Consider the following 13,625-nt stretch of genomic DNA (forward strand, 5'->3'; position numbering starts at 1 on the left):
GAGAATTCCACAGATTCACCACTCTCTGTGTGAAGAAGTTTTTCCTAATCTCGGTCCTAAAAGGCTTCCCCTCTATCCTCAAACTGTGACCCCTCGTTCTGGTGTATGTTTATACACCATTATTGTAAATCTTTGTATTTTTTTTCTCTCTCTCCTTTTTAAGTTAATGAATATATGCTAGCTGGACCAACTGGTTTGCCTTTCTTCTGTTCATTTTGTATTTCTTGTGAGCTTTTAAATGGCAGATCTTTTCTTTCTTCCCTCACTCCTCTCATGGGTGGTGTAAATAATAGGAAGGTGTTTTGCAGTGAATCTTAGCTTACATTCCACGTTAGTCAGTGTTAGTGTGTGCAGCTGCACAGTGATATGGCATTTTATGTTTGTTCTTTTTGATTTTTTTTCTCTTTTTAAGTCATTGTACACCACTAACTACCTAAACAAGCCAAATACTCCTTTGCTACTGATTAAGACCTCTGCTAAGAAACCTGCAAGACCAATCTAGATTGTCTATGGCCTCAGTTTTTTTTTCAAAGGTTTCAAAGGTACATTTAATGTCAGAGAAATGTTTACAATATACATCCTGAAATTCTTTTTCTTTGCAACCATCCACAAAAACAGTGTGCCCCAAAGAATAAATGACAGTTAAATGTTAGAACCCCAACGCCCCCCAGCTCCCCCCACCCACACATAAGCAGCAAAGCAACAATACCTTCCCCCACCAGCAAAAAAAGCATTGACACTCCCCCACTGAGCACTCAAGCATGCAGCAAAGCATCAACAAAGACACAAACTTGCAGTACCCCAAAGATTACTCGTTCACCCAGTAATTCGACATACCACAGGCTCTCTCTCTCCCTAATAAGGGAAAAGAGGTGTCCCTGTTTCAACTCGCTGATTTACGATGTTAAAAGTCTGTTGCGTCCAGAGCTAAGAAATTCCTAGTCTTCTAGGCCGCATCCTTAATATAGCGACCAGTCGTAAGACCCCAAGAGCAGGTCCTATTCCCGCAAAGAACCAAAGTCAGCGTGCAACTCCAGGTGAGGGCCTTCAAAAGAACCTTGAAAGGGAAAAATAGAGATATGAAAGATAGAAATAGAGCTGTTTCTGAAGATGCAAGCAAAGGAGTCGCCGTTAGGCACCGTCATCCTCCTAAGTTCCACCCATTAAATCAGTTTTCATCACCTTTGGGCTGCATGGTAGAAACTACAAATTGCTGCAGCAGGAAAATGGTTGTTACTCATAAATCTCCTGCTTTGAGGTCCATCAAAGTAACAGTTTCCAGTAAAAATACTAAAAGATGTTTGGTTCATCTGTCAAACAGGGTGAAGGCAATGTTGGCCTTTTCTGTTTTTATTTTGTTGTACAGTGCTGCTTTATGAGGATTCTTTTGACATTTCTGGTAGTAAAGTATTTTCTCCAATTCCTACACGTGAACATTTTAAGGGCTTATTAATGTATAGTTTGCTCATTTTTGTACAACTGTAACATGAATAAAAACATCCTTTCTCCTAGGTTTATCTAGAAAGGTTGCTAACATATGCTGAGATAGATATTTGCCCCAGTAACTGGAAACGGATTGTACTGGGTGCCATCCTGCTTGCTTCCAAGGTATGGGATGATCAGGCAGTCTGGAATGTAGACTACTGTCAGATTCTAAAAGACATGACTGTCGAGGACATGTAAGTATTTGAGTTTACCTTTATTGAAACTCGCAAAAGTTGAACAATAAGCAACCTACTGGGGAAATTCAGCTAGTCAAGTAGCATCTGCTGGGGAGGAGAGGAATTGTCAGCATTTTGGGTTGGAACCCCTGCATCAGTTCTCATGGTGCACCACCACTGAGTTCCTTCAGCAGATTGTTGCTCCAGATTCCAGTGTCTGCCATCTCTGTGCTTTGCAACTTTTGAAAGTCACTTTTCTGAATCAGCATAGCATTCAGACTTAATGAGCATGCTTGAGCTAATTGTAAATTGCATTTATAAAATAACTTTAATGCAGTAAAATCTCCCAATGTGCCGTATAGGAATGTTGTCAAGCAAAGATATGGCAGCTTGGTGGAAAAGGTAGATGTTAAGGATCACCCTAAAACCTACCTGTTTGCAAAGTAATTTATGAAGAGACTAATAGCCTGCATATTTCGGAGAATTGGAATAGATTATAGAAGCAGAGAAATGAGATCTGAGGCTTATGATAGAAGAATTGAATTTTTTTCATAAAAAAGCAAGGTATTGCCTAGCTAGGAGCTAATGTAAATGAACATGCACAAACGTGATGGAAGAACAAGATTTTATGCAATATAACTATGAAGAAATGAGCAAAATTTTGATAACCTCTTGTTTGGATAGGGTAGTGTATAGGATGTGGGCCAGGAATGTGTGAAATCGTTGTGCGGGGGGGCGGGTAACAAAAGAGTCCAAGTTCTATAATCTTAATCATTCTTTATGCTTACTCTCGTTTAAAAAAAGCATGGGTCAACTCATGGTTCAGGCATGTACATAAATTTGTGAACTGACTGAAATTTCATATTTAGAAGCAAGATGGATGAATAATGTTCTAGTAAACATTAAGTGCATTTTACCAACATGGGGAAGAAGCTTGCTGCAAATTTTAGTGATCTGCTTCTGCTTTATTTACTTGCAAATTGTTTTTGATGTTCACTCTGAAGATTCTTGCTATGAATGTTGGATTGAATGCCAAATGACTGACAAATGAATTGAGAAATGTTGAGGCTGGTTTTTGTTTTGCATTGGTGCCTTTGTTCAGCTTCATTAAAAATGGAAGCTGATAAAAGATAAGAGTAAGTGGATGCAGAGGTTCATTTTAAGATAATTATTTAATAAAGCTCATTGAGAATTGCACAGCTTCCATGGTTGCAGATGTCAAGGGCAATGAAGTGTAGCACTCTTGCGATATGCTACCTATGTATTAGCCTGTTGCATAACGAAGAGCAGCCTCCTGTTAAAAGCCTTTTCTGTAATGTGTCTCTGCAGGTTCAAGAGCCCTCATCCTCTGACATGATAACAGCAGTATTCTGAGAGTCCATTTGTTGCCTTGGTGACTGGCTAAGCCCTTTGTGTGTTGTGTATGTGTGTATATATGTCTATGTTTTTCGCTCCCCACTAAATCTCTGTCTGTTATGATCCTGGTGAAAGTGGCTCTGCACAACATATGAATCCTTTTGATCTGCTGTAGGGATGCTATATTATTAAAAGATGGAAGACTGACATCTTTTCCTTAGATTTGTTTTTGTTAACAATCAATTTAAAGGGCAAGGCATTTTTGTATGAAGCTTATGTGGTGGATGTTCAATTATTGTCACCTCACTTCATCTTGTGATTGCAACCTTAATGTTCTGTGCTATTAAATCAGGCAGTTATCTTGGCATATATTTACATTTCCCTTTGCTGCATGGCCTTTACTGCCATCCTATTGCAAAATTATTATACAATAGGATACTAGTTACCGCATGCATCTCATACATTGGAAAGTTGAAGTACAAGCTCAAAATCTCTAGAGTTCTTAGTTGAAAGTGCCCCCGTTACTCAAGAAGTAATTGTGGACTTGTGTTTTATGGCTCATTAACTTCCTGAGTCACAGTCATACAGTGCAAAAGCTACTTCTTTGGCCCATCATGTTCCATCTTGACCATCAAGTTACCGTCTGTACTAATCCCATTCACCGGCAATTAGTCTGTAGCCTTATTTGTCTTGGAATTCAAGTGCTCATCTAGATGTTACTCAAATTTTATGAGTACCTGCCTGCACCACCACTTTTGGGCTGTGTGTTCCAAGTTCTGACCACCCTCTGACTGAGGGAAAAAAGAACCCCTTTGATGCCGTCTTCGCATTTTGTTGCTTTTTGCTTTGGCAAAGTAAATATTGTAAGACTAAGTAGTGTTGTGGAGGAAATTTTGGTGAATTGCTGCAATGTGTCTTTTAGACTGGACCCATTGACAAAAGATTGAATGTTTACACAGTGGAAGAGATGTAGCAAGTAGGCAGCTTTTTGGTGGTTGAAGGGTTTGCTTTGTAGGATGTGGAAAGGCTGGGGAATTGAGAGATGAATCTCACACTTCAGTGTTTGAGCTTTTGACTTTGTTATTTAGCCTTAATATTTATATGGTCAATATTGATCCTCAATGTGCTGAAGGCAGGTAAATCAACAAAGGAGAATGTCATTGAATAAAAAATAGAGCCTACTGAATCCTCTTATTGGAGAAAGTCATTGACTGGTTCTTATGTGGTACAGTTGTTACTTGCCCATACCCTGATTATCATCCAGGACTTGCTGCGTTCTGACACAAATTGTTCCATTATTTGAGCAGGTTTATTTATTTACTTAGCAAGACATTATTTACTTACCAAGTAGGCCCTTACAGCCCTGGCAACCCTTTAACCCCGACTACCCCTAACCTAATCACAATCACCAGTTAACCTACCTGGTACAACTTTGTAGTGTGAGAGGAAACCAGAATACCCAAGGTACCTGCAGGAATAACGTACAGAGACCCCTTGCAGAATGGCGCTGGAATTAAACTGAGCTCTAAAATGCCCTAAGCTGTAATAGCATCATGTTAATACTATGCTACCATGGCACCCAGATGTGAATTAAATAAAGTTGTGAATGGACATCCATGTTCCTTACTTGGTTTCATACTGAAAGTTAATTGTGAAGCAGCTGGAAGTGTTTGGGTATAGGACAGCGTCTTGAGAAGCCTGTGTAGTATGTCCTGAGGCTAAACTGATTGATCTCCTAAAACCTTCGCTGTTGTTGTGTTCAGAATAATTTGAGAATGGAGCTAAGAGAGGTCTAGGCTATGAAAATGCCTACAATTTTATAATTTATGTTTTCATTTGGAATAAGAAGGTTTAGGTCATTCAGACCCTAGTTTGTCATTCAATTCATGCTAATCGGTATCTTAACTCCAGTTACCTATTTTGATTTTATTCCTCTTGATATTCTTGCCTAAAGCAAATATAGCAATCATTAACGCTGTCAATGTTATATACTGAATTGACTCCAGCTTCTTTCCCCATCTTCCTTTCTGCTATTCCCACCACCCAACTGAAAGATATTAGTAAATCAAATGTTTTTTTGTACAATGGTAGTTTTGTGGTGATCATTATTAATGACTTTTGGAAATAATTCCAGATTATTTACTTGAACATAAATTCTAGAAGGCATGCTGAAATCTGAATTAAAAATTTTAAATTGTTGACCATGCACTCTAGCAGCGAACTGTGCACTTGAACTACTGTAACCCTCTGTTCCACCACAGTTATCAGTGCCCTACCGTTCATTGTGCAACCCCTGCCCTGGTTTGACTATCCAAAATATATCACTTCACACTTATCCAAGTTGAAATCCATTTGCCATTCTTCAGCCCATCACCATAACTGATCAAGATCTCTTTGTAATTGTTACCTGCTTCATTATCAACAAGATCCCCTAATTCAGTAACATTAAGATTCAAGTACATTTATTATCAAAGAATGTATAAATTATACAGTCTTGAGATTTGTTTGCTCACAGGTAACCACAGAAAGCAAGAAACCTGAAAGAACCCAATTAAAGAAAAAAAGAATAAAAATAGAAGAGCAGCACTCAATGCGTAAAAAATTTAAAAATCTTGTACATTCACATCCAACTCATTTACATACATAATTGAATGACAGAGGTCCCAACACAGTCAGAGAATTGACCTTGAATCAATCTCTACTTCCTGTCATCAAGCTAGCTCCATCTCAATCCCGTGTGACCTAACTTTCCCAATAAGCCTGCCATGCAGGACCTTGTTAAATGCCTTATTAAAGTCCATGTAGACAGCATCCACAGCCATACCTTCATCTATTCCCATAGTTGCCTTTTTGGAAAAACTGCAAGATTCATCAAACATGACCTCTCACAGATAAACCCGTTAGTCTTGCGAGACCATGGATCTGTGCCTGGAAAGTCTCCACTCCAGGGTGCAGGCCTGAGCAAGGTTGTATAGAGGACCAGCAGTTGCCCATGCTGCAAGTCTCCCCTCTCCACGACACCAATGTTGTCCAAAGGAAGGGCATTAGGACCCATACAGCTTGGCACCAGTGTCATCGCAATGTGTGATTAAGTGCCTTGCTCAAGGACACAACACATTGCCTCGGCTGGGGCTGGAACTCACGACCTTCAGGTCGCTAGTCCAATGCCTTAACCACTTGGCCTCGTGCCCACACCTACAGATAAAGCCATTGACTACTTATTACTCCCATCACAAACAGGAGAAAATCTGCAGATGCTGGAAATCAAAGCAACACACACAAAATGCTGGAGGAACTCAGCAAGCCAGGCAGCATCTATGGAAAAGAGTATAGTCGATGCTTCGGGCGGAGACCCTTCAGCAGGACTGGAGAACAAAAGATGAGGAGTCAGATTTAGAAGGGGGGGAGGAAGAAATACACAGTGATAGGTGAACTAGGAGGTAGGAAGGGTGAAGTAAAGAGCTGGGAAGTTGACTGGTGAAAGAGATAAAGTGCTGGAGAAGAGGGAATCTGATAGGAGGGGACAGAAAGCCATAGAAGAAAAGACAAGAAGAATGAGCACCAGAGGGAGGCAATAGGGAGGCAAGGTGATAAGCTGACAGAAGGAAAGGGGAATGGGAAATGGTGAAGTTGGGGGAGGGGCATTACCGGGAGTTAGAGAATCGATATTCGTGGCATCCAATTAGAGGCTACCCAGACGGAATATAAAATATTGCTCCTCCAACCTGAGTGTGGCTTCATTGCGACAGTGGAAGTGGAATTAAAATGGGTGACACTGGAGATCCCACTTTTTCTGACAGATGGAGTGTAGGTGCTTGGTGAAGCGGTCTCCCAATCTACGTTGAGTCTCACCGATATACAGGAGGCTATACCAGGAGCACCGGATACAATAGATGACCCCAACAGACTCTCAGGTGAAGTGTCACCTCACCTGGAAGGACTGTTTGGGGCCCTGAATAGTAGTGTGGGAGGAGGTGTAGGAGCAGGTGTAGCTCTTGTTCTGCTTGCAAGGATTAAGTGCCAGGAGGGAGCTCAGTGGGGAGGGACTACTGGACAAGGGAGTTACATAGGGAGCGATCCCTGCAGAAAGTGGGAGGGAGGTGACCACGTCCCCCACACCACCACTCTGACCATGTCATACACACACACCCCCACTCTTACCCCGTCACACACCCACACCACCACTCTGACCGTGTCACCCACACACACCCCCACTCTGACCGCGTCACCCACACACCCCCACTCTGACCATGTCACCCCCACACACCCCACTCTGACGTCACCCACACCCCCACGCACACATCACCCACACCACCACTCTGACCACGTCACACACACACACTCTTACCACGTCACCCACACACACCCCCACTCTGATGGAGAAGATCCTGAGAGGCAGGATTTATGAACATTTGGAGAAGCATAATATGATTAGGAATAGTTAGCATGGCTTTGTCAAAGTCAGGTCGTGCCTGAAGGGCTTGATAGAATTTTTTGAGGATGTGACTAAACACATTGATGAAGGTAGAGCAGTAGATGTAGTGTATATGGATTTCAGCAAGGCATTTGATAAGTCTTATTGAGAAAGGAGCCATGAGATCCAAGGGGACATTGCTTTGTGGATCCAGAACTGACTTGCCCATAGAAGGCAAAGAGTGGTTATAGATGGGTCATATTCTGCATGGAGGTCGTTCACCAGCGGTGTGCCTCAGAGATCTGTTCTGAGACCCCTGCTCTTTGTGATTTTTTTTATATAAATGACCTGGATGAAGAAGTGGAGGAATGGGTTAGTAAATTTGCTGATGACACAAAGGTTGGGGGTGTTGTGGATAGTGTGGAGGGCTGTCAGAGGTTACACTGGGACATTGATAGGATGCAAAACTGGGCTGAGAAGTGGCAGATGTAGTTCAACCCTGCTGAGTGTGAGGTGGTTCATTTTGGTAGGTCAGATATGATGACAGAATATAGTATTAATAGTAAGACTCTTGGCAGTGTACAGGATCAGAGGGATCTTGGGGTCCGAGTCCATAGGACACTCAAAGTTGCTGCGGATGTTGTCCCTGGTTAAGAAGGCATTCGGTGCATTGGCCTTCTTCAATTGTGGGATTGAGTTTAGGAGCCGAGAGGTAATGTTGCAGCTATATAGGACCCTGGTTAGACCCCACTTGGAGTACTATGCTCAGTTCTGGTCATCTCACTATAGGAAGGATGTGGAAACCATAGAAAGGGTGCAGAGGAGATTTACAAGGATGTTGCCTGGATTGGGGAGCATGCCTTAAAAGAATAGGTTGAGTGAACTCGGCCTTTTTTCCTCGGAGGATGAGAAGTGACCTGATAGAGGTGTCTAAGATGATGAGAGGCATTGATCGTGTGGATAGCCAGAGCTTTTTCCCAGGGCTGAAATGGCTATCACAAAAGGGCACAGTTTTAAGGTGCTTGGAAGTAGGTTATAGGGGAGATGTCGGGGGTAAGTTTTTTACGCAGGGAGTGACGAGTGCCTGGAATGGGCTGCCAGTGACGGTGGTGGAGGTGGATACGATAGAGTCTTTTAAAGAGACTTCTGGACAGGTGCATGGAGCTCAGAAAAATAGAGGGCTATGGGTAACCCTACGTAATTTTTAACGTAAGGACATGTTTGGCACAGCTTTGTGGGTCAAAGGGCCTGTATTGTACTGTAGGTTTTCTATGATTCTATGATCCAAGAACCTGAATCACTATCCCTGCATCAGCTCTTCATCCACGCATTCATTTGGCCTCTCTTTGTATTCCTGGACTCACATGCACATGGTACCAGGAGTAATCTAGAGATCACTACACTCAAGGTCCAGGATTTTAATTTGTTACTTACCTCCCTATACTCTTTCTGCAAGACCTCATCCCCTGTTCTACTAATATTCTTTGTATTATCATGTCCTTTGCTTGCTTATCATTTTCTTCAAGAATTTTCTGTGACTGCTCAGAGATATCCTTAACCCTTGGCAGCTGCGAGGCAACACACCATCCTATTGTCTCTTCTGTGTCACCGAATTTCCTGTCTACCCCCTCACTATGGAATCTCTGATCACCATCACCCTGACTGACTGCACCCTTTCACTCTGAGCCTCATTGCTGGTGACGGCACCAAAAACCTAATACTGCTGCTAGCTCTGTGAACTCCATTTACTTCTCTTGGTGGTCACCCACCTATTTGAAGCCTGTACACTGGGTGAGACCACTTCAGTAAAGTCTCATCTACGAAGACTTCCACTTCCCAGATGATCCTGAATACCTTCAGATCCAACTCTAATTTCTTGGTCTGTCAGGAGCTGCATTGGGTGCACTTCTCACTGATGTAGTCATCCGGGAGACTATGAGGTTCCATCACTTCCCACATCAGAAGGAGCATTCCATCTTCCTAATTACCATCCTGCCTTCTCTGAAGCCTTTAAAAAAAAAACAGCTTGCATTCCCCACACCAGACCATTTCACTTCTTCACATTGAAGCCTCTTGAGTCAAAGCCTTAGCTTCCCACTCTTACACTGGCAAATAACAAAAATAGCTACTCCACTTGACTAACTTATTTTTATTGGCTGCTGTTAATAAACTGCTCAATTATTAACCAACAATTTGTCAGCGTTCCTCTTTCAGAGATTTATTATGTGAAACTAATCAGCAACTCCTGAGATCTGCCTCTTTCAAACTCTTGTGTCTGTCACTCCAAGTCTTGGCTCCTGTTAAATGAAACTCAGTTGGAGATAAAAGAGGTAGTTAGTTGAAATACTAATCACTTATGTAGCATCACCTGGTCAGAATCAGATGTATTAAGGCCCTCCTTGGGCAGAGACAACCATGGATGTTGCATCCCAGCTGTCTTTGTGATATGTAAGACAGGGCAGTACGATATGGAAACAATCCGTGGCCCATGTAGCAAGCTTCCCTTCTCCAGGCAGCTGAGGAATCCAAAGGAAAAGCAGAGACATGATACAGTTTGGCACCAGCGGCGTCACAGGATTTGTCAGTCAGCATTGAACTCAACGTAGGACTGCCTTAAGGACTCCAGATAAAGATTTTTCCTCGGGATTTACTCCTGAGGTTTTCTCTATGAGTGTAGCCATAAGGCAGCAGAGGTTTAAATTCAGAGCTTTTCTTCTCCTATTTGAGCTGCCAACCACAGCTAATGACGAGCCCCATCTGCCCGAAGTAGCTGGTTTTGAAGACACCAGTAACATGCTTTTGTCCGTTCCCGTCAGTAGAAACAGTTCCCCAGGCTTGGTAACTAAGCTACATGTGAAGAAGGCCAGGAGCTGGACTTGGTTGTCTGAGGCTATTTGAGACGCACGTCATTGGGAACATTTAATTGGCAGTGGCAGCTTATCCCCACTACCTTAAGGAACTGTCATATTTATTATCATTGACTTAAATGATGTGAAGTTTGTTTCGCAGCAGCAATACAGTGCAAAAACAAAATTACTATAAATTATTGAATGTAGGTCTTCTGGCATTTGTGAATTAAATTCTTTGGAGTGTGAAAGCATTTAGTTCATTAAATTTACAGGCTATATCAAGAGCCCTAAACTTTTCCCTGATGGTAGCATCAAGAAAAAGGCACATCCAGAAAGGTGAAGTTCCTTGGTGAAGAAGGTTAATACTTTGGTGGAGCTGAATGAGTATGTAACCCTTCTACAGGCTCTTGTGATTTTGCTACTACTTTTTCTCTCCTATTTCTTGCTTGCAGCAGGGAATTCTGCCACAATGCCATGTCAACTGACTTTGAGTGCCAGTACCATGTGGCTCTTTTCAACTGGAAGCTTGCGTGTTAGCAGCTACTTGAGTAGTGTTGATATGCATTTGTAAAGTAGATGCTTTGGAGTGTGAAAGCATTTAGTTAAATTTACAGACTATATTGAGAGCTCTAAACTTAGATGAGTCAAATGATAACATGGAATGGGCTGACTTCTGGCTTTTTGCTAAATTTGTCTGCACATCCCAGGACCCTTATTTGTTGAAGTTAATTAAGTTTTTGATAATCTGTTAGTCAAGCATTCTGTTCCTTGATTTACAGATACTCAACTTAAAAAATGTTCACTTTGATGCCGTCCACTCTTTGGAGTACATAATTTAAGAATCTACTTTGATTTAATAAATAGCAGTGTATGCTCTGCCCTGAGGAATATACTGGAAGGGAAACTCCCACATTATATTTTACCCAGCCTTTTTTGCTCATAAAATTTTGCTTAATGAAGTATTTTCCAGAAGTGCATATTATTAGTAAATTGAGGATTGGTTACTTTGTTTATTCAAATCTTTTTCATTTTGTGTTTTTTCCCCAACAGGAATGAGATGGAAAGGCAGTTCCTAGAGTTGCTACAGTTTAATATTAATGTTCCTGCTAGTGTTTATGCCAAATATTACTTTGATCTCCGCTCTCTGGCAGATGACAACAATATGAACTTCCCCTTGGAACCACTCAGCAAAGAGCGAGCACAAAAACTGGAGGTAATGACTCTCAGAAAGATCAAGCAACACACTATGCATTCACAGAACAGGTTTTTTTAACCACAGGTCAGCCCAATATGTTTTATTTATCCACAAGATCCCACAATCTGCATTGTGATCCATGATATGAAAAATCAGAAAGGAAACAGTTTTTGGATGAGAGATAATTACTGCAATAATACATTTGTTCTTTCAAAAGTAACCTGGAATTGTTTATTGGGATGGGACATGGGACCTCAATTTAAGGTTTTGTCTGAAGGCCATTTCCCTCTTAAGTTGCGGAATGGTGTCAATCCAGTTTGTGCTCAAATTCCTGATAATTAACGAGAGTACATTCAGGATGCCAATGTTATTCTCTGGTGCCAACAGACTTGCTTAATTGGGAACTGTCAGTTACATCAATGAGCAAATAACAAGGAAATATGGATAAACCTGAGCCTGTTCATAATGTTAGTCTACTGTTTCACACCTCATCTCGTGGACTAATGGTCATCTGGCACATTCTCCAGTGATTACTAATTAAGTGATTTTCAAAATTTATCAAATGCATTCTTTCCTTTTAAAATAATACATTGTTGGTGACACAATTTCTTGATAAATTTTCCTAATTATTGCAAATACTACTTTAGAGAATTGTAATTTTTAATCTCTTTAGAAAGAGAATTGTGCATGCATAACTGTATTGACTTGTTTGCCAACTGCTTTAAAGGAATATATGTCAGTCCTGCAACATAGTCATTTTATTGTGCACGCATTGTAAACTGTGGTCATTATTGGAAACCAGTGATTTTGTAGCGTTCAGTTCCATTAACAACTCCTTAGCTAATGAGCCAGACAGTGCCTGGATGGAGCAAGACCTGAAAAAAATTCAGGCATGTTGTGAACAAATCAGTGGCAGCTAAATTTTCCCTTTCTGTGTCCAGACCATGATCATTTCAAGTTACTGAATCTAACCACTTAGTTTTAACATAGAACATAGAATAGTACAGCATAGTACAGGCCCTTCGGCCCACAATGTTGTGCCAACCCTCAAACTCTGCCTCCCATATAAGCCCCCACCTTAAATTCCTCCATATACCTGTCTAGTAGTCTCTTAAACTTCACTAGTGTATCTGCCTCCACCACTGACTCAGGCAGTGCGTTCCATGCACCAACCACTCTCTGAGTAAAAAACCTTCCTCTAATATCCCCCTTGAACCCCACCCCTTACCTTACAGCCATGTCCTCTTGTATTGAGCAGTGGTGCCCTGGGGAACAGGCGCTGGCTATCCTCTCTATCTATTCCCCTTATTATTTTGTACACCTCTATCATGTCTCCTCTCATCCTCCTTCTCTCCAAAGAGTAAAGCCCTAGCTCCCTTAATCTCTGATCATAATGCATACTCTCTAAACCAGGCAGCATCCTGGTAAATCTCCTCTGTACCCTTTCCAATGCTTCCACATCCTTCCTATAGTGAGGTGACCAGAACTGGACACAGTACTCCAAGTGTGGCCTAACCAGAGTTTTAAGAGCTGCATCATTACATCACGACTCTTAAACTCTATCCTTTGACTTATGAAAGCTAACACCCCATAGGCTTTCTTAACTACCCTATCCACCTGTGAGGCAACTTTCAGGGATCCGTGGACATGTACCCTGAGATCCCTCTGCTCTTCCACACTACCAAGTATCCTGCCATTTACTTTGTACTTTGCCTTGGAGTTTGTCCTTCCAAAGTGTACCACCTCACAGTTCTCTGGGTTGAACTCCATCTGCCACTTCTCAGCCCACTTCTACACCCTATCAATGTCTCTCTGCAATCTTTAACAATCCTCTACACTATCTACAACACCGCCAACCTTTGTGTCATCTGTAAACTTGCCAACCCACCCTTCTACCCCCACATCCAGGTCGTTAATAAAAATCACGAAAAGTAGAGGTCCCAGAACAGATCCTTGTGGGACACCACTAGTCACAATCCTCCAATCTGAATGTACTCCCACGACCCTCTGCCTTCTGCAGGCAAGCCATTTCTGAATCCACCTGGCCAAACTTCCCTGGATCCCATGCCTTCTGACTTTCTGAATAAGCCTACCGTGTGGAACCTTGTCAAATGCCTTACTAAAATCCATATAGATCACATCCACTGCAC

At 41.8% G+C, this 13,625-nt stretch overlaps 1 protein-coding gene across 2 annotated transcripts in view; it reads left to right on the forward strand.

The window, feature by feature from the left end:
• The window catches only part of ccnyl1 (cyclin Y-like 1), a 110,937-nt gene that overhangs the window by 81,393 nt on the left and 15,919 nt on the right, over positions 1 to 13,625 (forward strand). For both annotated transcript variants that reach the window (XM_063051622.1, XM_063051623.1), the window contains 2 exons: positions 1,513 to 1,679; positions 11,331 to 11,493. In XM_063051622.1, the coding sequence (XP_062907692.1) occupies positions 1,513 to 1,679; positions 11,331 to 11,493 (330 nt within the window). The remainder of the gene's footprint in view (positions 1 to 1,512; positions 1,680 to 11,330; positions 11,494 to 13,625) is intronic.

The sequence above is a fragment of the Mobula hypostoma genome, chromosome 6 (assembly GCF_963921235.1).
Source record: "Mobula hypostoma chromosome 6, sMobHyp1.1, whole genome shotgun sequence".
NCBI lineage: Eukaryota > Metazoa > Chordata > Chondrichthyes > Myliobatiformes > Myliobatidae > Mobula > Mobula hypostoma.